At 48.4% G+C, this 22,334-nt stretch overlaps 2 protein-coding genes across 6 annotated transcripts in view; both read left to right on the top strand.

Annotated features, from left to right (window-relative positions):
* The window catches only part of CPD (carboxypeptidase D), a 41,415-nt gene extending 26,674 nt beyond the window's left edge, over positions 1-14,741 (top strand). For both annotated transcript variants that reach the window (XM_064166088.1, XM_064166089.1), the window contains 17 exons: positions 408-775; positions 1,185-1,376; positions 2,254-2,421; positions 3,576-3,685; positions 4,130-4,232; positions 4,704-4,846; positions 5,409-5,578; positions 6,122-6,433; positions 7,614-7,809; positions 8,056-8,191; positions 8,989-9,138; positions 9,790-9,885; positions 9,975-10,039; positions 10,190-10,321; positions 10,595-10,780; positions 11,073-11,172; positions 11,739-14,741. In XM_064166088.1, coding sequence (XP_064022158.1) covers positions 408-775; positions 1,185-1,376; positions 2,254-2,421; positions 3,576-3,685; positions 4,130-4,232; positions 4,704-4,846; positions 5,409-5,578; positions 6,122-6,433; positions 7,614-7,809; positions 8,056-8,191; positions 8,989-9,138; positions 9,790-9,885; positions 9,975-10,039; positions 10,190-10,321; positions 10,595-10,780; positions 11,073-11,172; positions 11,739-11,965 — 2,854 coding nt within the window. In that variant the 3' untranslated portion in view covers positions 11,966-14,741. The remainder of the gene's footprint in view (positions 1-407; positions 776-1,184; positions 1,377-2,253; positions 2,422-3,575; positions 3,686-4,129; positions 4,233-4,703; positions 4,847-5,408; positions 5,579-6,121; positions 6,434-7,613; positions 7,810-8,055; positions 8,192-8,988; positions 9,139-9,789; positions 9,886-9,974; positions 10,040-10,189; positions 10,322-10,594; positions 10,781-11,072; positions 11,173-11,738) is intronic.
* An 81-nt stretch (positions 14,742-14,822) lies between these two features.
* GOSR1 (golgi SNAP receptor complex member 1) overlaps positions 14,823-22,334 on the top strand; it is a 41,322-nt gene continuing 33,810 nt past the window's right edge. The window contains exons 1-6 of one of the 4 annotated variants that reach the window (XM_064166113.1): positions 14,823-15,023; positions 15,493-15,607; positions 17,213-17,300; positions 17,523-17,630; positions 19,411-19,502; positions 19,953-20,027. In XM_064166113.1, the coding sequence (XP_064022183.1) occupies positions 14,993-15,023; positions 15,493-15,607; positions 17,213-17,300; positions 17,523-17,630; positions 19,411-19,502; positions 19,953-20,027 (509 nt within the window). In that variant the 5' untranslated portion in view covers positions 14,823-14,992. The remainder of the gene's footprint in view (positions 15,024-15,492; positions 15,608-17,212; positions 17,301-17,522; positions 17,631-19,410; positions 19,503-19,952; positions 20,028-22,334) is intronic. The other 3 variants (XM_064166114.1, XM_064166112.1, XM_064166111.1) reach the window with 3 other exon arrangements.

Genomic DNA, 22,334 nt, shown 5'->3' with positions numbered 1-22,334 from the left:
GTTCCTGTGACCTTTGATTGCTTGGGTCCACGTGTGTCTAACTTCTTGGGTAGGAGAAACTGGAGTGGGGTCGCCTCAGTAAGAGTTTGTGTTGACTCTGGATGTGAACACGTAGCTTGCCCCTAGGTTAGCCCTGGGAGATGTCTGAGGCTTCTTCCCCAGCAAGTCTGTGAAGAGGAACTCCTGTCCCTGCGACACAGCAAGGACAGCAGTGTGGCTGGGTCCAGTGGCAATGGGACAAGTCTTGTCAGCTTGTTCCCTGGTGAATCCTTCAGGTCGCTGTTAGCATTCTAGTGCTTTTGGGCCGGGAGGAGTAGGCTGAAGTGGTGGAGAGGCTGCAGGTGGTTTTGGCCCCTGTTACACAGTCTCCTTGTTGAATCCAGCTGTGCTTTTTTTTTCCCCCACAGTTACTTACCAGTGACCAAAGAGAGCGTTGAGGTGAAGGAAGGAGATGCAACTGAAGTGAATTTCTCCTTGCAGCCAACTGTAATGCTGTCAGCTCATAACATCACACAGGTCACAACCATACCAGCTCCTGCCTCTACCATCACCTCTAGCCCTGTGCAGGAAGAAGCTCCCAGCCCAACCTCTCTCCATCAGCCCATCCAACCTGTGGAGTTCCGGCACCACCATTTCTCAGACATGGAGATCTTCCTGCGGCGCTATGCCAACGAGTACCCCAGCATCACCCGCCTCTACTCCGTGGGCAAGTCAGTGGAGCTGCGGGAGCTCTACGTGATGGAGATCTCTGACAATCCTGGTGTCCACGAAGCAGGTAATGTGGCAAGTCCTTTGTAGCAAGACACCAGTGGCACGCTGTTTGCTCTGGGAGGTGGTGGGCACAGGAAAAAGGAGCACAGAGCTGGCACCTGTCTGAAGAGAAATCAAACTGCATCTTCCAGTGTCCTTTCTAAAACAACAGGGTGCAGTGGGTGGCACTGGTATGAGTTAGAAAGCATTGCTGGGGGCATCTGCACTGGTTTTGAAGCTCTGGAGACAGAACCAAGGGACTTCTCTGAAATGGTGTTTGCCCTATTTGAGTGTCATGGGAGCAGTAAGGTGAATTTTAGGTGTAAATGCCCTACAACACTGCAGAAAGGGTTGAGTGAGCAACGCTTGGGGTGGTGAGATGTCTCTAAGCTTTAATGTGGTGGTTATAATTCTCTTTGGCCATGTGCCTGCAGGTGAGCCAGAGTTCAAGTACATTGGTAACATGCATGGGAATGAAGTTGTGGGTCGAGAACTTCTCCTGAACCTCATCGAGTATCTCTGCAAGAACTTTGGCACAGATCCTGAAGTCACTGACCTGGTTGAGAACACACGGATCCACATCATGCCTTCTATGAACCCTGATGGCTATGAGAAGTCCCAGGAAGGTATTGCTGTCTGGGGTTTCTAGCTCTGAGAACAAGCCTTTAGGTTTGTGATACCTCCCTGAGAAATGTGGAAGCCTTGCTGGAGCAGAAGTGCTTTCTGCACAGGAAGGCTGGGAAGGGACACTGGGTGTGCCCTGGGACAAGTGGATGGACCATTCAGGGCAGGATGTGGGTGTTTGACTGATGCTTGAAGATGTTTGGGATAGGTCTGTGCTTCAGCAGTGCTATATGCTGCCCCTCTTTGGGTCCACTTATGGTTTGTGGCTATCCTAAGGCTGATTTTAAACCAAGACATTCCTTTGACACAGCTCATACTTGCTGTGCTTTGGTCCATGCTCTTAGTCACATGTGATGTGAGAGTCAGGCTGTCTGCAGAGCCCTCATCCAAGCATAATACAGACTTTTTATCATGATGTTGAAATTGGCAGCAGCATCCTTCAGGGAAGTCCTTAAAACTACGTGGCTCTTGCAGATTGGCAGAGCAGAGTCTGTCCAGAATGATTTTCTAGAAGCAGGGCCCTGTCTGGGTTTAACAAAGAACTTGTCCAGCTGGTTTGAGAAGATGAGCTCTGAGGTTTCTGTGGCTGTGACATCCCCTTTGGGATTGTTGGTGGTTTGCTGCCTTTCTGCTGGCCGTGGCCTGCCTGTGCAAACACCTACTGAAAAGGGCCCTTGGAGACCTCTGTACTCCCAGCAGGCCTGTCCTGAGGGAGAGTGTGGGGGTCCCACCACTCCGGGGTGCAGGAAGCCAGCACTGTTGTGCTCTCTGCTGTTTTTTTTCATTGATAGTTGTGAGCTCTGTGGTAAGAGGATGAGGCCTGGGCCTGGAAGTGGGAACTTGCACAGGTGGCAAGCTGAACATGTGTTTTATTCTCAGGAGACAGAGGAGGCACCGTTGGCAGAAACAACAGCAACAACTACGACCTGAACCGGAACTTCCCAGATCAGTTCTTCCAAGTGGCAGACCCTCCACAGCCAGAAACTCTGGCTGTCATGACCTGGTTGAAGACTTACCCCTTTGTGCTCTCAGCAAACCTGCATGGAGGTATGCCAGCCAAACAGGGCTCCTTCCTTGGCACCGAGAGTCAAGGGGTGAGAGTTCACAGGGATATCAATATCTCTGTGGCGTTCTGAGCGTGACCTGAGGAGCTCTTTCAGCTCTCTCTGGCATGGCAGGAGAGAAAGCAGACAGCTTCCTGCATCAGGGGTGAGGCCACTTCCAAAGGGCCTACACAGAAAATGGAGTAAAACTAACCTTTTGTTCATGCTGCTGGAAGATGGATCACAAGCTGGGAACAGAGGGGGAAAACCACATTGCCAAGCACATTTGTAGGGGCTGTAGGGAGGATCCCAACCATTTCTCCAAAGGGAGGACATGCCCTGTGGAGTATTGAGCTCATTGCCTGTTAGAGATGGGGATGGGCTCCGGCTCAGCTGCTGGGAATGTGGTACAGTGCTGTGGCTGTTGGAGGCTTCACAGCACTAATAAAAGGAAAGGAGGCAGATAGGATCCTGAGGGTTCCCTGCCTTGTGCTGCATGGCGGAACTGTGAAATTTGCTGTAATTTAATTATCTGCTTGGAGTGATCTAAATTAAGTCTCTCTATTACAGCTTATTCCCTAGACAGTTTGTCTGCTGGCTGGTAGCTGTGGTAACTTGCAGGTGGTAGCTTGCTTCGTTTTGTAGTGCAGAAACAGTGTGTGGGGGTATGAGGGTGCTGGCATCTCTCCAGCAGCAGTGGTGTCTGGGGTTCCACCGTGCTATTAGTACAACTTGCTTAGGGAAAGCTTCAGTGAGCCAAAGACGTTACAGTCTGTCAGTGCTTGCAGTAAATTCCAGAAGGCTGGAAAATTACAGCACTTGGGCCAGAGGCACCATGCCTGTGCTAGACAATGCCTTCCCTTGCTTTCTGTCATCTGTGAAAGTGATTATTATGAGGCTGTGCTCAGCTCTCCTGCATGGAGGAGCCAAATCTTTGGTATGTAATGGCTTGGATTCACCTTCCCAGCTGGGCGTGCTCTTATCTCTTCCTGTGCCTTGAGTTGGCTCTTCTGGCCACTGGGTTTAACACTTTGTTTAATGCCAGTGTTGAGAAACAGGAGCCTTGGCACTCTGGAGGAAGAGTGAAACTTCCTCTGTTAGGCTGAGGGCTCACTTGGGAAGTGTGCAAGTGTGAGTCAAAGCTTGTTTCCCCTGCAGGTTCTCTGGTGGTTAATTACCCCTTTGATGATGATGAACAGGGAGTAGCCATATACAGTAAATCTCCAGATGATGCTGTGTTTCAGCAGCTGGCACTTTCCTACTCCAAGGTAAAGCTCTAACAGGAATACAGGCACATCCCTCGGGGCTCACTCCTGATGCTGCCAGGCAGCTCCTGAGCAGCTGGTAGAGGTGGGCACAGGTACTGTGGGTGTGGGTACCTGGTGTTGCAAGCACAGTACAAAGGTCCTGTGGCAGGCTCTTGTTCCATGGGTGGATGTCCAGCATGTTTTGTGTGCAGGCACTGGAGGAGGAGTGCTCTGGGTGGGCATGGGGGCCAGTGCACTGCAGGGTGCACTGAAATGGCTGTAGGCAGGCTGGGATGGGGGCAGGGATGACTGTGGGTGTGGGTGCAGTCTGCTGCAGCCATCCAAACACGTGTCTCCATGAACCTCTCTGTTTGGTAACCCCAAGCGTGTGACTCATGTTAGAAGAAAAGTGCCAGTGGCTGTTGAATGCAAACTCAGCTTCACAAGTTCCATCCTGTTTTTCAGGAGAACACCAAGATGTACCAGGGAAGCCCTTGTAAGGATATGTACCCCACTGAGTACTTCCCACACGGCATCACTAATGGTGCTCAGTGGTACAATGTTCCAGGTAAGGTAGGCCCTAAGGGCTCTTAGACTCTTCAACTTCAAGTTAGTGTGTGTGCACCTTCAGGAATTTAGTCTGATTGGTCACAGGCTCTGCATTGGTCAAGCCTGAATTGCAGGGCCTCAGGTGTCTTTTATGGCTCTTCAATAATGTACCCAGATAAAGTTATTCCAGGGGGAAGGAATTTACAGTGTCGTTTTTCTGCCTATTAGCAAAGTGGTTTCATAACATTTTACAGCACTACATGAGTGTGAAAGGCATTTACAAGAAGGGAGGCTGCTTGTCTGCTCTTTTGTCATCTCTTTGAAGCTTGAGTCTCATCCTGGGTAAAAAGCCTTGGCTATAAAATGTGTGCAGTGCTTTGTCCTTCAGCTTTCTCTGATAGGGTTTGGTTTTGGGGGGCTGTTATTTTGAGCAGTGGTAGAGTTGCCTTCAGAAGACCTCGTCAAAACTCTTTCTACATTCCTGTTGTAGGTGGGATGCAAGACTGGAATTACTTAAATACAAACTGCTTCGAGGTGACCATTGAGTTGGGCTGTGTGAAATATCCAAAAGCTGAGGAGCTGCCAAAGTACTGGGAGCAGAATCGCCGCTCTCTCCTCCAGTTCATGAAGCAGGTGAGACACTTGGACCCGAGCAAGTGCATGAGCTGCCTCTCAGCTTTACATTAGAGGTGCCAGAATGCACAGACTAATCTGTGGGATGAAGCACAGTGCTGCTTTCTGACTAGACTTGGGTCCCTGCTCCACAGAATCGTCTCCATCCAAAGAGGTCTCAACTCCACTCCCCTCCTTCTCAGCATATCAGCAGTCTGTATGAAGACAGCAGCCAAGTGTGGGCTTCTTATTTACCATGCCTTAGTTGTCCCTAGGCTGGAGTGGCCTTTATATGCTCTTCCTACCTTCTGGTGGTGGTGTTGTGTACCTGGGGCATGCAAACAAAGGTGTGGAGCAAAGAGTGCCATGGTGGCACCCTGAGCCAAACAATTGCTCATTGTACTCATCAGGTGATCTTTGTCCATGCCAGCTACTGTGCCTGACCTGAACCTTTTTGGGATATGTTGCTCCTCTGGGGCTGCTGAACCTCTTGGGCTGTGGGGATTTGGGTGTCATTGCTCTCACAGCTGTGGCATGGGAGCAGAATAAGGGCTGGCACTCAGCAGGGCTGTGCTGTGTGCAGGTTCACCGTGGTGTCTGGGGGTTTGTGCTGGATGCTACAGACAAAAGGGGCATTCTCAACACCACCATCAGCGTTGCTGACATCGACCACCCTGTGACCACCTCTAAGGATGGAGACTACTGGCGCCTCTTGGTCCCGGGGACATACAAAATCACAGCATCTGCCCGAGGGTGAGCAAGCCATGGCACGAGGAGCAAACAGCTGCGTGACTGACTCCCCAAACAGAAGTAGTGCCTGAGTGTCCCTTTTGCCCTCTGACCTGTGCAGAGTTAGCAGTGTGGTGCTACCTTGATGTCAAATACTGCTCACCTGGCGTTGGTGGACAGTCTGGAGGTGGTGTGGGGAAGGAGTGGATAATTTAGAGGAAATTTGTCTTGTAAGGCAGCTGCCCACAGAAATGATTTCACCTCAATTGCTGCCAAAACTTCTGTGTTACAGCAGCCTGACTTCTTGTCCTGCCTATCTGTCACATAACCCTGCAACACCTCAGCCAAAAGTGGCTCAGTGCCACGTTGGGCCCTGAGCTACTCCCTGTCATCCTGCTGTTCCCTTGTCCCTTTGAAATGTTTTTACTCTTCATTTTGACACTTGTGACATTTGGCTGGGGAGCAGTAGCTGTCCCACGTGAGTGCCTAGTCAGAAAAGGAGATGGCTTCATTGTGGTGAGACCCTGAACCACTGATGTTTCCTTGTGCCTTTTTTTCCCTGGGTAGGTATGATCCAGTCACTAAGATGGTGGAAGTTGGCAGCAAAGGTGGGGTGCAGGTCAACTTCACTCTTAAGCGGACAGACCTCAAAGTGGAGGAGGGGAAGATGCCAGTCTTGAACACCCCAGACACCAGTGACCCCAACGAGAAGGAGTTTGAGACCCTGATTAAAGATCTGTCTGCTGAGAACGGCCTGGAGCGCCTCCTGCTCGCCTCCTCGGGGAACGTCTCTCCCTATCGATACCGCCCTTATAAGGACCTCTCCGAGTTCCTCAGAGGCCTCTATCTGAACTACCCACACATCACAAACCTCACCAGGTGAAAACTCAGAGCAGCAGTGCTCAGCTCCTCCCTGAGCTGCAGCAGACTGTGGTAGGGGCATAGTAAAATGAGATGCCATGAACGCAGTGCAGAAGAGGGGAGCTCATCCCTCCTGTGCCTTCATCTTTCCCCTTCCCTGTGGTCCCTGAGTTTGGGGGAACACTACCTGTCAGGGTGTGCTGGCACTGGCTACAGGCACTCACAGGTGCATCCATGAGTTTTTTCCAGAGATCGTTTTACTGACTTAAACCCATGGTGCTGACAGTTCCCCAGGGGTTCTTGGGACTGGCCAAAATTCCCAAGCTAATGCAAATACCTCTCCTCCTTCCTTTTCCAAAGCCTTTCTGACATCCATTCTACTAAAAAGTCCCCAGTAAAAGTGATGAAATTTGACTCTTCCATTACATGCCTTCAGAATTTAATCCAAGAGTGTGTCATGTTTGAGTTAGCCTGCCCTGAGCTGTGGTCTCAGCCTTCCTGCAGGACGCCAGCTGCTGTGGTCCTTTGCTTGTGTTTGGGACCTGCAGAACTTCTCTTCTGTCAGCTTCAGAAAGCAGAAATCTTTGTCCCAGGACCTTATTTCCTTGTTGCCACCAGGCACAACATGCTCATGTGCTGTCCCCACTGGTGCCAAAACAGCTTTTCTGATCTGTAGCCTCTATTGTCCTCCCCAGTTGCATCAGCCCCGATTGTGTTCCCTGCTGTGCTTGCATTGGGTTTGCTAGCTTAATGCCATGGCTGTAGCAACAACTTCTGCATTACTGGGAACAGGCCTGCTTTTGTCCTCTGTGTCAGGTGCTTCATAAATCAGTTTGATGTCCAGATACTTCCTGCTGTGAGGGAAATAACAAAAACCCACAGCAAACAGAACTGGAAGCACAGAGACACGTAGCAGTTGCACATTTATCCTGATGTCGTGGGCTGTATGGAGATACCTGGAGCATTGAGTGTCCTCTGCATCTGGACTTGGATCCTTCCACAGATGCTTGTGTTCAAAGTGATGCTGATAGGGAATCCTGCAAACCTTTTCTCATGTGGTTGTGTTTTGTGTGTTGCTGGGCTTTGCAGCCTCCTCATGCAGATTGGCAGCAGTTCTTTTCCACACTGGGATTTCTCCATAGGCTGGAGAAAGGGCTGTGTTCTTGACCTGATGTGTTGGTTTCTCATCTCTTGGCAGTTTGGGTCAGAGCGTTGAGTTCCGTCAGATCTGGTCCCTGGAAATCTCCAACAAGCCCAACCAGTCTGAGCCTGAGGAGCCCAAGATCCGCTTTGTTGCTGGTATCCATGGAAATGCTCCTGTGGGCACAGAGCTGCTCCTGGCACTTGCAGAATTTCTTTGCATGAACTACAAGAAGAATGCTGCTGTTACAAAGGTGAGGAGACAATGCTAGGGGCTGTCTTGGAGCCCTCCAGTTTCATCCTGAGAAGACAGGGTGAGACTTAACACAGGCTTGTGGCTTGCAGTGACCCTATGTATAACAGGGAGGTGTTACGAGATCCCTGGGACAGGTGGGAATCTCAAAGTGCAGTTGCTAGGATGAGATCCAGGCAAATGAGATGCATGGAGAATGAACCCCACCAGCTGCACTTCATGAACTGTTTCTGCTCCTCTCACTCAGCTGATTGACCGAACACGGATCGTGATTGTGCCTTCCCTGAACCCAGACGGACGCGAGGTCGCGCAGGAGCGAGGCTGCACCTCGAAGATAGGCCAGACCAATGCTCACGGCAAAGACCTGGACACAGACTTCACAAGTAAAGCAACCTAGAGCAAAGCAGTGTGTAGTGTCTGTGTAGTCGTTCAGGCTGCTGCAGAAGTCCCCTGCTGGCTGCTCTAAGATTGGATGTAGTTGCTTAGGTCACAGGGTCTGCCTGTCAGGAGAGAGCAGCACTGCTGCCCTGGAGCTCAGGTAGCACAGCTGCTGGGAAGCTTGCAAAGCTGCCTCCTCCTTACAGCTGGTAATTTACAGCCTTTTATTTGCAAGAAAACTACAAAGCAGAAGTCTTTGGGAGTAGTCTGGAGTTCAGATGATACCTAATGTCCTTCTTGTTCATTGATTTCTTTCAACCCCTGGTTCTGAAACATGCTCTCTGCTTAGGCTCCCCAGACACAAATCTCCTTTTGCATGCTTTTCCAGTTTGCATGTAACTGCAAGCTGTATCCATAGTGTTAGTGCCTTCCCACCCTTCCTGGGGACAGTGTTCTCTCTCTGGCCAAGTTTGACTGAGATCATCCCAAATGCTTTCTTAAGCATTTGCATGTTAATTCCATGACAGTGGGGAGAGTGAACGCACATGAAATGCCTCCTGCAACACAGAAGTAACTAGCTTGGGGCAGGAGTGATGTCGTATTTGTTTAGCTTTGCAGATTGATTCCTCCCATAGGTAGTGTGGACTGGGTGCTTTGCTTGGCTGTCAGGTGCATCTGCTGAGATCTGGCAAATATCAAATGCAGCAGACAGTTTCAGGCAGAAACCAACATGTATTTCTGCTGGCTGCTCAAACAGCAAAGGAAAATCCCAAGTCCCTTTTCTATTTGTCCTGATTTACAGGCAATTTCTCCCGGTACTCGGGGACACGAGAGCCTGAGACCAAAGCCATCATGGAGAACTTGATATTGAAGCGGGATTTCAGCCTCTCAGTTGCACTGGATGGAGGATCTCTGCTTGTCACTTACCCATATGATAAGCCAGTGCAGACAGGTATGACTGCTTCCTCCAGGGCCTCACAGGCAGTTAGCCTTGGACTGTTTCTGCAGAAGTTCATGTGACTGTGTGCTGTAAGAGCTTTTTGTGCTGCTGGTGGGCTGCAGCTTTTTTTTTTGTTCAGCCCTTTGTACAAGGAGTGGATACTCATAGAATAGAATCACAGAATCAGCCAGGTTGGAAGATAACCTCCAAGATCATCCAGTCTGACCTATCACCCAGCCCTAGACCATGGCACCAAGTGCCTAATCCAGTATTTTCTTGAACACCTCCAGGGATGGCGACTCCACCACCTCCCTGGGCAGCCCATTCCAATGCCAGTCACTCTCTCTGGCAACAACTTCCTCCTAATATCCAGCCTATACCTCCTCTGGCACAACTTGTGTGTTTAGTAAAGCTGTCAAACCTCACAGGATAAAGCTAGGCATCAGAACACTTACTGGTCCTGCAGCAGTGTTTGAGCCTTTCCTCTGCCGAAGCCAATCTAAAGTCTGCTCTTGCTACCACCCCTCAGTGTCAGAGGACATCTGGAATGCCCCTGAAGCAATGTGTGTCACTGTTTCATACAGGATCATGGGGTTCAAATGTGAATCTGCCCCTCCAGTGAATAGGGGCTGTGCTTTCAAAGTTTCACTTTCCTTTTTATAGTGGAGAACAAAGAAACACTGAAGCATTTGGCATCTCTGTATGCAAACAACCATCCAGTGATGCATTTGGGCCAGCCAGGCTGTCCAAATAAATCAGGTAAATTTGGGTAAATCCTTTAGCCCCCATCCCATCAGCTGATGTGCCAGGAGCAGATCTGTCTGACAGCTGTGTTCTTGCTTTCACAGATGAAAATATTCCTGGTGGCGTGATCCGTGGCTCCGAGTGGCACAGTCACTTGGGAAGTATGAAGGTACTTCACCACAGCATGAGGCTTTCCACCTCTGCTAAAAAGCATTCATTTGTTCTGGTGTCTGGGCAAAACTCCCACACCTCCAGCTGCACCTTGCAAAGCTTTCTAAATGCCACCTCTTCTGTTGTAACTGGGGTTTGGGTTTTGCAGGATTTCAGCGTTGCCTTTGGTCATTGTCCTGAGATCACCGTTTACACCGGCTGCTGTTACTTCCCCAGCGCAGGACAGCTGCCCAGCCTGTGGGCAGACCACAGGAAATCTCTTCTCAGCATGCTCGTGGAGGTGAGCCACAGCCTGTGGGAGGAAATTCTGGGTAGGGAGGGGGAGAGGGGTATAGGAGAGGCTTTGTGGTTTGATTGGTGCTGTGTAGCTACAGACATAATTTAAGCTGTGTGAGTAGATTTGACAGGAAATGTGCTGACACAAGAGTTTGATTATGGAGGTCAGGGATAGAGAATGGGCTCCGTTTTGAGAGGGAAATAGGGTGGGGTTTTGGTTATAAATGTGATGTCTGCTTGGATCCAAACATGGAGTGTTTGAAATGCTTTGTTTCAGGTCCATAAGGGAGTACATGGCTTTGTCCAAGACAAGAGTGGCAAGCCAATTTCTAAAGCTGTTGTCATTCTTAACGAAGGCTTGAGGGTCTGCACTAAAGAAGGTGGCTATTTCCATGTGCTTCTGGCTCCAGGTCTGCATAACATTGACGTGACAGCTGATGGGCACCAGCCAAAACATGTTAAGGTACACACTGGAGATGTTCACCCTGCTCCCAGTTATATAAAGGGCTCTGCTGAATCAGCTGTGTTTAGGTCCTGTGTATGTGCCCAAGGTAGCTCTTTTCTGCCTTGATGCAAAGGATGGAGTAGCTTTTCCCAGTACAGTTGGGTTGTCTTAAGCATTAACTTTACTATCCACTGCACCTTATCTTTGATATCTGCCCAGTCCTGCCCTGGTCAGCCAGTAGCTCTTCTGTCTGGACAGCCAGCAGAGGTGAAAGCTTTGAGATGGTCTGAGCTCTCGTGTCTTCCTACAGGTCTTTGTACGTCCTGATGCCCCCAGCTCCGTGCTCATTGTGTTTGACACAGAAAACAGGATCTTTGGTCTGCCGAGGGAGCTGGTTGTAACTGTTGCAGGTAAAGTGACGCTTTGGGTCAAAGCTCTGAGCTTTGCTTTCAGTGCCTAGCTCATGCTGACAGTGACCCTTCTCACCAAACTGGAAAAGCCATCTCCTGCTTTCCTTTCTGAACACATTTACCCTTGCAAACTGGTCTAAAAACTCTAGGATCTGGTGGTTCTGGGCTAGCACGTGAGAGGGAGGAAGCAAAGAGTATTGCAGGGGTCAGAAGTGTCCAGAATGGACTTTGAGATGTCTGGAAACGGGAGAGCATGTTTGTGTGTAGAGCTGTAAGCTTAGCAGATCTTGCTCTTCCCCAGGTTTGAGTGCTGTGGGTTTATTTTTTGGTTTTGTTTTGTTATTTATGGAGTTCAAAGCCAGTGGTCTGCAGAGATACTCTGTGATCGTTGATGCTCTGGGAGCAGCTTTCTTGCGTGCTATGTTTTCTGTGGCCTAAGAGGAAGGAGCAGGGTCACAGTGCAGTGAGGAAAGTGGTTGTGACTGTAGAAGGGAAGACAGATGGTGGCAAGTCAGTGAACTTCTGGGGTGAATGTGGCATTAATTTAGATGTCTTCTCTCTGGCAGGTGCAAGTATGTCTGCTCTGATCCTTACAGCCTGCATCATCTGGTGTGTCTGCTCAATTAAGTCCAACAGACACAAGGATGGCTTCCACCGCCTCCGGCAGCACCACGACGATTACGAGGACGAAATCCGCATGATGGCCACTGGCTCCAAAAAGTCCCTCCTGAGCCATGAATTCCAGGATGAAACAGACACTGAAGAAGAAACACTGTACTCCAGCAAACACTGACAAACCCTGGGGCAGGAGAGGAGGTTCCCATGGACCAGACCCGGGTGGCGAGGGCGATCCCTGTGGTTCAGTTCTGAAACGTTAGCTTGCAGGATGCGTCCTCCAGAGGTGTGGGTGGCAGCTCCCAGCTTCCCTCTCTTTGCTCTAGGATGTGCAAATCAGTGGGGGTTGGAGACTGTGTTTAGGCTAAGGATGTGGCATCTTGCACTTTTTGGTCAAGATCTGGATGTTCACATGATACTGTTGGAAAGGCAACTTAACAGGTTGCCCGCATTGTACCTAGCACTTCCCCAGCTTCTCAACACCAGTGAAGAGATGGTGTGGAAGTGCCCCACGACCTGAATGGAGTTGTACCAACAACACTCCAAAGCAGTTTCTCTACCTGTTTTGATTTCTTGTTTCACCTGTTCTTGATTTCTGTACCTGGGGGTAAGCCAGGTGGTTAACTTGACTCCATGTTCTGCAGAGCAGCCCTTGGAAAAAGACCAAAAAGAAGAAGAAAAAAAAAAGAGAGCCAAAAAAAATAAGTCCTTGGTCCTCAGCTGCTCCCTTGGAGCATTTACCCTCTCTGAGGTGCTGTGGCCTGCTGTGATCTGCTGTGGTTGTGGAACACCTCTGTGTTGCTAGTTCTGGGCAGCGACTTGGCATCCTGAAAGCTGGGAGATGACATCCATTCTTGATGTGAGCCAGAGAAAGGAGCCAGTGCTGGGGCTTTAGTGAACTCTGACAAAGTTCAGCTGCTTGCCAGCTCTGCAGTACTGCTGCTCCTGACTTCTGAGGAAGAAAGAACCTTTATCCTCATCACCCCTGGTTGCTTTTTCTTTGCTTAGTGGACTTGGCCTTTGGGGTCTCACGTTAGTGTTACAGCAGCACAGTGTCTGTAAGGTCAACTGAAGATTGTTCTGAGCAAATGGACAGGCTGATTGTGGTGGGTACTGTAAAAGCAATTGGTTACAGACTCCACCTGACCAGCTTTGCTCAAGTCCTCCTCTATTCAGGAGGAAATGGTGAAATCTGACTGCATGATTGGAGCAGCAGGGAGAGGCCCTGGGAGAATCCATGGCCCAACTTACTTCTTGGATTTTGAAGAAAAGCTGCACTGTTTGCCATTTAGAGATCAGAGTACTTTGGAAACAACTTCTCATCAAGCTCTGGTGGGTGTAGGCATGAAGTTGGCCTGATGGTGTGGCTATGTTCTACTACAGCATCCCTGAAGTATGTAGCAAGAGCTCCACCTGCTTGTGTCTGCAGCTGTGTTTGCTGCTGCTGTGGGCATGGGTGTGACGTGTGAGGGAGGGCTGAAGGAGACGGGAAAAGCAGCCAAATTCTGGTTTGTAGCACTTGGCAGGAAATTGGAAAGGGGAGCTATAATGTGCAGCCCCAAGACGTGGGATTTGTGGGCAATAGAAGGGAAGAATGGCTGTGGGGTTTGATTGAAAAACCTTTATGCATCTCTGATGTTTCTGGTTGCAAGACTGGGGTTAGAGTAGGCACTTACGTTCTTTCTGCTCATTTGCTTCATTCATTCTTTCACCACTGGCCTGAGCTCTGGGATGCAGGAGCCTGGTGCAGCAGTGTCTTAGGCATCAGGTTTGCCGTCAGCTGATCTGTTCCTCAGCAGCCTAGGGAGGTGTACTAGTGAAACCTGCGTATGGTGTCTGTGGGGAGGGTATTTGTACCCAAATGTATGATGGGGTCTGTTCTTCAGGGCTCTGACCTGATCTGCTTGGAGGGAGCAGCACAGTGGGTTTCCTATCAAAGGCTTTGTACCATGTCAGCAGAGGAAGGAGCTGATCTGGGCTTCTCTGTGAGGTAGATGCCCGTTCAGAACCACGTGCCTGTTGCTGTGTTTATGATCTCAGCTGATTTTGTGCAGCTATTTGGAGGGACAAGGATAACCCTTAGACACCAGTCTACTTTTCTTCCTGTTTCACAGGGAATTCTAGTGCAAGAAATGTGTTAAGATCTTGCTGGGAACAGGGAGATGAGGCTGAGCGTTACCCTTGCTCCTGTCCTGCATCACTGGTGTGGAAGGAAGGGCTGCTTTCGTTGCCTCTGCTGTGCAGGAGCTCTGTGCCTGCTCCCAGCTCATCCAACTGAGCTGGGAGTGGGCTTGGGCTTTCCATGTGTAGTAGGCTGCAGCACACCAACATGCAGTGGCATTAACTCTGCCTCATCTCCCAGCTTTTCCTACTTCGGAGAGCTTTACCAAGACGCAGCTTGGGTTTTAAATTGGAGTTTGCAAATAGCTCTTAAGACCCTCTCTGGGCTTTGTTTGCTCTGGAAGCAGGTAGCAGACTGAGCTGGCCTTGCTTTGTCCCGCTAGCAATAAGCTGTGTTAGGAATTGACCTCTTCCCTCTGAGAGTGCATTATGCAGGTGCATATTTTTAAGGTGAGTGGATTTGAGACGTTTTGCAATCGTGTGAGACTTTTCTACACTGCAGGACCGGGTGGGTGCTTGGCTCTTGCTCAGAGCTGCGGTCAGTCAGCGTTGGGGCTGTGTGGCGCCAGCGTGGACAGGGCAGGAGCCTCACCCGCTGTCTGTCTGTCCGTCCGGTCGTGGGACGAGGAGCGGGCCCCCCGCGGCCGCTCGTCCCTGGAGTCTGTCGGTCCGTGCACTGTGCCTTCAAATGGACGTTTTTAAAAGGGACTCGAATCGCCTTTTCCTGGAAGCGGGGTGGCGTGGCGGGGCCTGGCTCTGCCCGCAGTCGGGCCCCCTGTTTTTTATCTGTATACCGAGATCAAATAATCTGTATAAAACTATTTTGATGTCCACTTTGGGTTGTCTCTGTGCTTCCTCCGGGGGGGCTGTGTGGGCTCCGGGCTGGGAGGAGGAGCCCTGAAGCGGGCTGCGGGTGAGCGCGGTGCGGAGGGGCAGCTGGGGCCAGGCGCCTCCGGGCCGCCAGGGGGCGCTGTCGGGCAGCGGAGTCCGTCCCGCCGGGCGCCGCGCCCCCACGGTGACACTCTGGGCTGCGCTTCTTGGCGGTGCGGCCGCGCCGGGCCGCGGCTGACGTTGGACAACAGAAATGGCGGCGGGGAGCAGCAACTACTGGGAAGGCAAGTGGGGCCTGAGGGCGGCGGGGCTGGGGCGGCTGCGCGCTGCGGGACCCTCCCCGGGTACAGCCCGGTCCGGGCAGGGCGAAACCGCCGCCGGGTCCCTTCTGTCCGCTTCGGGAAGGCCGGCACCTCCCGCTCCCGGAAAGCTGCCGTGTACCCTTAGCCATGAGGCGTCGGTGCCCAGCAGAGCCCCGCGGCTGCGAGGCCCCGGGGCCCGCGCCGAGAGGAGCGGCACCCCGCGCCGGACCCTCCTGGCCGTGTGGGATAGGGCCTGTGGAAGTTCAGTCGTGCCGCCCGCTTTCAGCGTGAGGTGCTGCCCCGATTGCTAGGGCCCCGCTGTGTGTCGGTGCCCCCTTTTCGGTGGGTTCCCTTCTCTGGGGCTCCCGAGGGGCAGTGAAAACGCAGCCTCCACAGGCGCGGGGTCTCCGTGCGGGTTTGTGACTTCCCCTCCGCTCTGGGCCCTGTGCAGATCTGAGGAAGCAGGCGCGGCAGCTGGAGAACGAGCTGGACCTGAAGCTGGTCTCCTTCAGCAAACTCTGCACCAGCTACGGCGGCGGCCGAGACGGAAGGCGCGACAGGTATAGGTACTAACCCCTTTCTTTACCTTTATTTGCTGAATGCTTAGTCCCGCCTGTGGCTTTTGTATTTGGCTTCTAAAGGAGCTTGTGGCACTGTTAGCTGCTGTTGGTCTTGTTACCAGATTGAACAGTATTGACGTGTGAGTCAGGAAGGTGTGTGGGTTGCAGGGGTGCATCGTGAGAGCGTGTCAGACTTCAGTTCGGAGCTGTAGGGTTAGCCTGTGAACTGGTGATAGGGTTTTCTAATGCCCACCACGACGGATTTTCTTATGTTAAACTAGCAGCAGGTTTCCAGGCGGTTGAGTAATAAGGGAATTTAGCCTCGTACCTCCTAGGTGGGCTGGTGTGGTGTTTATGATCCCTTTTTTTAATGATAAATGAACTGGAGCACTGAGCAGCCATGACTGGTTTAAGGTTGTGATGGGGACCAGCCATGTCTTCAGGAGGAGTAGCTCTTTCTTTTTGGCTTTCTTCTGAGGTGAGAAGTAATAGGAGCAGTGAGAGCTCTGCAGATGTTCCTACAAGCAGGATGAGAGCATACAATGTAGATGTATGTGAATAGATACCCATAAGTATCTTCTGTTTGCTGTAGGCAAGTTCATGCTTGAGTGAAAAATTAATATGATAAAAGTTTTCAAGACTTTCTTGTTTATGGGCCAGAGTTGAGGCATTCCCCGCAGTTCCACAGCACTAATTAGCAAACTCCTCTGTCCCTATGTACAGCCTTTAAAAACTGCTGTTCTCTGCTTGTCAAGTCCCAGCACTCTGTCTCACCTGTGACTGCTGCATGTGGTGGTATCTTAATGTATTTAATGAGATTCTTGAATATGTTTTGAACCTTCTGGTTCTGGAAACCTGAGAAAGCCTTAAGAATGATGTTACTCATGAATCAGTGTCTTAATCTGACTTCTAGCTCTATGCTGTTACTTGCTGTGTAATCTTCTTGTTTTAGGTATTTCTGCTGTCCTGTGCAAATCAACTTTTACCCAATTCTGGTAGCTTACTAAATCAAAGAGTAGCCTCTGAAAGGTTTTAGTGGTCGTACTTCTGCAGGTTGGCACAGTATATGTCATGCTGCTGTTCTGTTGCTCAGATATAGCTTCTCATTGTGGTTTGAGTTTATCTTCAAGAGTGCAGGGAGTGTGGATGGTGCAAAACTCTGAAGTTATGTGGCATGTATCGCTCTGTAGAACACTGTTTGCCTAATAGATTAGATTAGTGGGTTGTCTTAGCACTGTGCTATTAGAGTGTAATTATGTAGTTGGTGTAACAGGCTAATAGTACAGTGCTGCCTTACCCCAGTAAATAAATAAATAGAGCTTAAAATCAGAGAGAGAAGGGTGCTGGTGTCAGGCCTGTGCTCTCAGCAGGCAGCTGCCTGGTGTCAGGCATTTCTTTCAAGGAGGTGCATTTTCCCTAAGTGATGCTTGTTAAGTTTAGATAAAAGTTTAGGTTGTGATAAGAAAATGTAGTTTTTGTGAGCTTAATTCATCTCTCAAGGAAAGCTGGATAGTGGAGCTTGCCAGCACCTCACATTGGTGTTTCTTTATTTCTTGCATTCATGGAAAGGTGGTGGACTTCTCAGTAACTGCTCCTTCTCTTTTTCCTTAGCTCTGACACAACTCCTCTGTTAAATGGATCAAGTCAGGACAGAATGTTTGAGACCATGGCTGTGGAGATTGAACAGCTTCTGGGAAAGGTAACTCAAGTTACTGTGGTTTTCCTTCAGCACCTAGGAGGTACTGCAGTGCTGCTTTCTGTGATGGGTGGTAGGGAACACTGGTGTGGGTGTCACAGGAGTGTTTCGGAAGGTTTGTGTCTGTTATTAGACCCAGCTTCTACAACTTCTGCACTGCAACTTTCTCACAAGAATGAGCCATTTCATGGGTTTGAGTTAGTTGGGATTTTTTTCTTTCTCTAGCTTACAGGAATAAATGACAAAATGGCAGAATACACAAACAGTGCAGGAGTCCCCTCCCTGAATGCTGCTCTGATGCACACGTTACAGCGTCACAGAGACATACTGCAGGTAAGACACCTTTCCTTCTGCTTTGGTTTTCTTGCTTTGCTTGGAATAATAACTAACAAGACTGATGTCACAGCCTGAATGTCTCACCAGAATCACAGACTCTTAGAGAGCCAGAAAGATCTTTTCCAGTTGAAACAATTCTAAGATCGAGTTCAACCATCAGCCTAAGATGCCCGTGGCCGTTAAACCATGTCTCCATGTCTACTTGATTTTAGAACATCTCCAGAGACAGTGACACCACCACCTCTCTGAGCAGCCTGTTCCAATGCCTGACCACTCTTTCAGGAAAGAATTTTTTCCTGCTATTCAATCTAAACCTCCTCTGCCACAATGTCAGGTCATTTCCTCATGTTCTATCACCCGATACTAGGGAAAAGAGATCAACCCCCACCTCACTACAACCCCCTTTCAGGGAGTTAGCAATGAGGTCTCTCAGCCTCCTCTTTTCCAGACTAAACAGTCCAAGTTCCCAGAGACACTTACAGCATTTGTTCTCTAAACTGGTTTGGGTTGGAAGGGGCCTTTCAAGGTCATCTTGTCCAACCCCCTAAGATTTAAATGCCAGTGATCCCATCTCACTTCAACCAGTGAACTCTGAGTTGAGAAAACAGCATTTCTTTCTATCATACTAGTGTCTAGCACCTACCTAAGGGAGCAAATCATGGCATCTTCTGTAGGTGTCTTTTTCACATAGCAAAAGAGGAAGGCTGCTGTAATTGTTTTGCTTGTGTGGTCTGTCACAGAGCAGCAGGAGAGGGACCATCACAGCTGAGATAAACGCAATTGTAATACCTCCTAAACTGCTACAGGGAGTTGAAGGAGATGTGTTGGGTAAAGTAACTGAGCAGTATTATAAATCAGTCATGTTTCAAACTAGTGATGTTTTTGTGGCATAATATTGTTAGTAATGCATGATTTATTGTTTATTGACTGGTCATAGACAGTTTGGTTTCTTATTCGTACCTACGCAGCACATGATACAAAAACCTCTTCTTTTTTAAAAGCCATAGCACTTGTATCAAAACTTCTGCTGGTTTTGGTGCAGGGCAGCTACCAGTTTAGTGGATTATCAAGAAATATTGGCTGCCTGAAATGTTTTCAAATGTTAAATTGCAACTTAAACACTAAAAAAAAGAAAGTGTCTTCACTGCTCAGAAAAGACTTTCTTTGTAATCTGGTGTAATTTAGCAAAATACACAAGAGGGAGTAGATTGAAGCTTGAGAAGAGTAGATTTAGACTGGATATTAGGAAGAAATCTTTACAGTGAGAGTGATGAGACACTGGAACAGCTTGCCCAGAGAGGTTGTGGATGCCCCCTCCATGGAGGTATTAAAAAACAGGTTAGATGAGGTCTTGAGCAACCTGGTCTAGTGGAAGGTGTCCCTGCCCATGACAGGAAGGTGGGAGCTAGGTGATCTTCGAGGTCCCTTCCAACTTAACCATTTTGTGATTCTGTACAAGAAACCAAAGAACATCTTCACCACACCAAGTAAGCAGGCTCCACCAGGGCTTCTGGTTCAACCAATGGTGGGAGATTCCAACACAAACTGCTAATTCATCAGAAGGGTGAAGATCTATGAAATTTGGATTTCCCTCTGTAACTTCAGCTGTAGTCATGAAAAATGAGTTCTGAGAATAATTCGCATTAACCCCCAGCGGTTTCCAGTGATGCTTTGTGTTAGCAGTTAAAGTTTTGAAAGATGTTTGGGTCTTATTTGAGTTTATTGTTTGATAAAGTGATCTCCTGTGTCTCATTTTGGAGTGGCTGTTTCATTGCAGGATTATACACACGAATTCCACAAAACCAAAGCCAACTTCTTGGCGATACGAGAAAGGGAGAATCTGTTGGGATCAGTACGGAAAGACATTGAGTAAGTGGTGGTGTGTGTCACAGCAGTGGCACTGTCCTTGGAGGGAGGACAAGGCAGCCCTCCTGCAGTAGAATCCTTGGCACTGCTTATTTCTCTGGGCTGTGAACAGAGCAAAAAGAGTTGCTTGATGACTTTGATAAAAGTTCTGCTAAGATTTGTTTTGGGTTGGGGTTTTTAAACTGAAAAATAATTCAGTTATTGGATGACTTCAGTAAAAGTCATGATAAGATTCTATTTCAGTTTAGTTTTTTTTTTTTTCCACTGAGAAGGAATTCATGGTTTGAAAGTGACACTTTGAAGCTATGCCAAGTCATGCTAACCATGTCTGGAATTTTTCTGTTTGGTCACTTCAGAGTACCAAAGCACAACTGCTGTGTAAATCAGTTTATATTGCCTCATGGAAAGCTTCTGGAAAAGTATTTTTCAACTCTTTGTTTTTTACATTTTTAGATCATACAAGAGTGGGTCTGGAGTGAATAACAGAAGAACAGAGCTTTTCCTGAAGGAGCATGAACACCTTCGAAAGTAGGTGTCCCTTGTTTCTTGCTTCTGTTGGAGGTGTCTGACTGCCCTAGGGGGCAAACTTTTCTTGACTTCAAGTCTGTGTAGATAGTGTCCACACTGGGTGCTTTGCACTGTGTGTGCACTGACAGTGCTGCTGCTTTAACTGGGAAAACATTTATTGTTTGTGCTGACTGTGAAGTGCATGTAGTAGGTAGTGCTCATGGTAGGGCTCAGTGGTTCTGACTTCAGGATCTTGTCAGCACTAAGTGACATTTGTACATTGTCTCCATTGAGGTTTCGCAAGCTGCTTGTGACTCATCCTTTATAGCATACTAACTGGGCTAAGGGTTAGAAAATGAAACCAAGTCTCAGTGATTTAGCTGGTTTTATTTTTCATTTGTTAGACTGAGAGGAACCTTTTTTCCTTTACACTGAATGTGTACAAAAGAGGAGGGAAGAGGCTAATTCCAAAATGAGCTGTGCACTTTGATTACAGTTAGTTGGCAAATTTTTTTGGTCTAGGTAACCAACGAAATCATAGTCTCACAGAATGGTTTGGGTTGGAAAGGACCTTAAAGATCATCTAATTCCAGCTCCCCTGTCATGGGCAGGGATGCTTCATACTAGTTGCTCAAGGGCCTATCCAGTGTGGCTTTGAACGCTTTCAGGATTGAAGCCTCTGTAATTTTTCTGGTGAGAACTTCTCTGGGCAGCCTGTTCCAGTGCCTCATTACCCTCACGGGGAAGAATTTGTTCACAGAAGGAATAAAATGGAAAGCACTTCCTTTTGATTGTTATTGCCTGGAGGACATTAGATTTATGTGTGGCTGCTCTATGTGTTCCGGTTCAGAGAAAGCAGCACACTCTGGAGGAGGAGGCTGGAAGGTTCATGGTTTCTAGGGTATTCAGGAGGTAGCAGCGATCTGCAGTGCCTGTGTTCCAGGCTGTAGTCATGCTAAGTGTCTCTCCTACACGAGAGGGCAGGCTTCCACTGAAAATAAATTAATAAATAAACAATTACCTGTGGCTTTCTCAAATATGCTTTCTTAAAGATAACTTCACCTTCTGACCAGAAATGCACAAAAAAGCTTTTACAGAGATTTAAACTCTTTTTTTTTTTCATTGTGGCTCACCACTATTTCATCCTCACTGTAATATCTTGAACACTTAGAAATGATTTGATTTAAAGCTTCAGCTAGGCTATTGTCAGGATGTATATGATGAGAAAATATGAAGTTTCCAGAACACAAACACCTTAAATCTTAATATTTTGGAGGTGGATATTACTTGAAATATTGTACTTTGAAGAATCAATGTCATTTAATCTGAACAAACTTGATTGCTCAAGATGTTGGGTTGAGGTTTTTTGTTTTGCCTTTTTTTTTTCCACTGGAGAGGTTAATGCTTACAGTAAATACTTACAGATATTTGGCATTTTGTTAGAGCTAGAAATAAATTATTGCTGAAGTTGTAAAATGTGTTTCTGTGAAACTGATGTTCCTCCAAGTGGATTGTTTTGAAAAGGTTGCAATCATGAAGAGAGGAGAATTATATTTTGTGAACATCATTTGTCAGGTGCCTGCTGAATTTGAGCTTAGCATTCACTGAGTGAGGTTGGAAGGGACTTCAGAGATCATGGGCAGGGACACTTCTCAACTAGATTCAGCTGCTTAGTGCCTCATCCAACGTGGCCTTGAACATCCCCAAGGAGGAGGCATCCACAACCTCCCTGATCAACCTCTTCCAGAGTCTCACTAGCCTGGTAGTAAAGAACTTCCTAAACTCCAGTCTAAACCTGCTCTCCCTCAGCTTCAAACCATTCCTTCTTGTCCTACTGCTAGACACCCTTATGAAAAGTCCCTCTCCAGTCTACCTGCTAGATCTTTCAGGTATTGGAGGGCAGCTATAAGATTACCTTGGAGTCATCTTTTCTCCTGGCTGAGCAACCTCTCATTGAAAGCTAAGGTTTAGACTGGTTGGCGCAGATGATCTCTAATGTTCCTTCCAACCTAAGCTATTCTGTGATTGATTACTTGAATCACAGTAAATTCTCCAGCATGCCTTTAGGATAAAAATACATGGAAAATGGAATTAAGCAAAGTACCTTCAGAAACAGTTAAACCATCTTTTAGGTGGGTATTTGGAAACATTAAGACTTAGAAAACCCTGAAAAATCAAAACCAAACAAACAACATCCCCACCCCAAATAATGAGGAGAATGCAACAAGAAATGTGTGATTTGGGGATCTTTAGAAAGCAGGGCCAAAACTAATCATGGAATACTACTGCAAGGTGGAGATAACTGTAAGGTGTATGAAGGAATCTGGC

This window comes from Pogoniulus pusillus, chromosome 27, assembly GCF_015220805.1.
Source record: "Pogoniulus pusillus isolate bPogPus1 chromosome 27, bPogPus1.pri, whole genome shotgun sequence".
In the NCBI taxonomy this organism is placed as follows: domain Eukaryota; kingdom Metazoa; phylum Chordata; class Aves; order Piciformes; family Lybiidae; genus Pogoniulus; species Pogoniulus pusillus.
The sequence above is the reverse complement of the archived record's forward strand: the minus strand, read 5'-3'. Positions and strand labels throughout refer to the sequence as shown.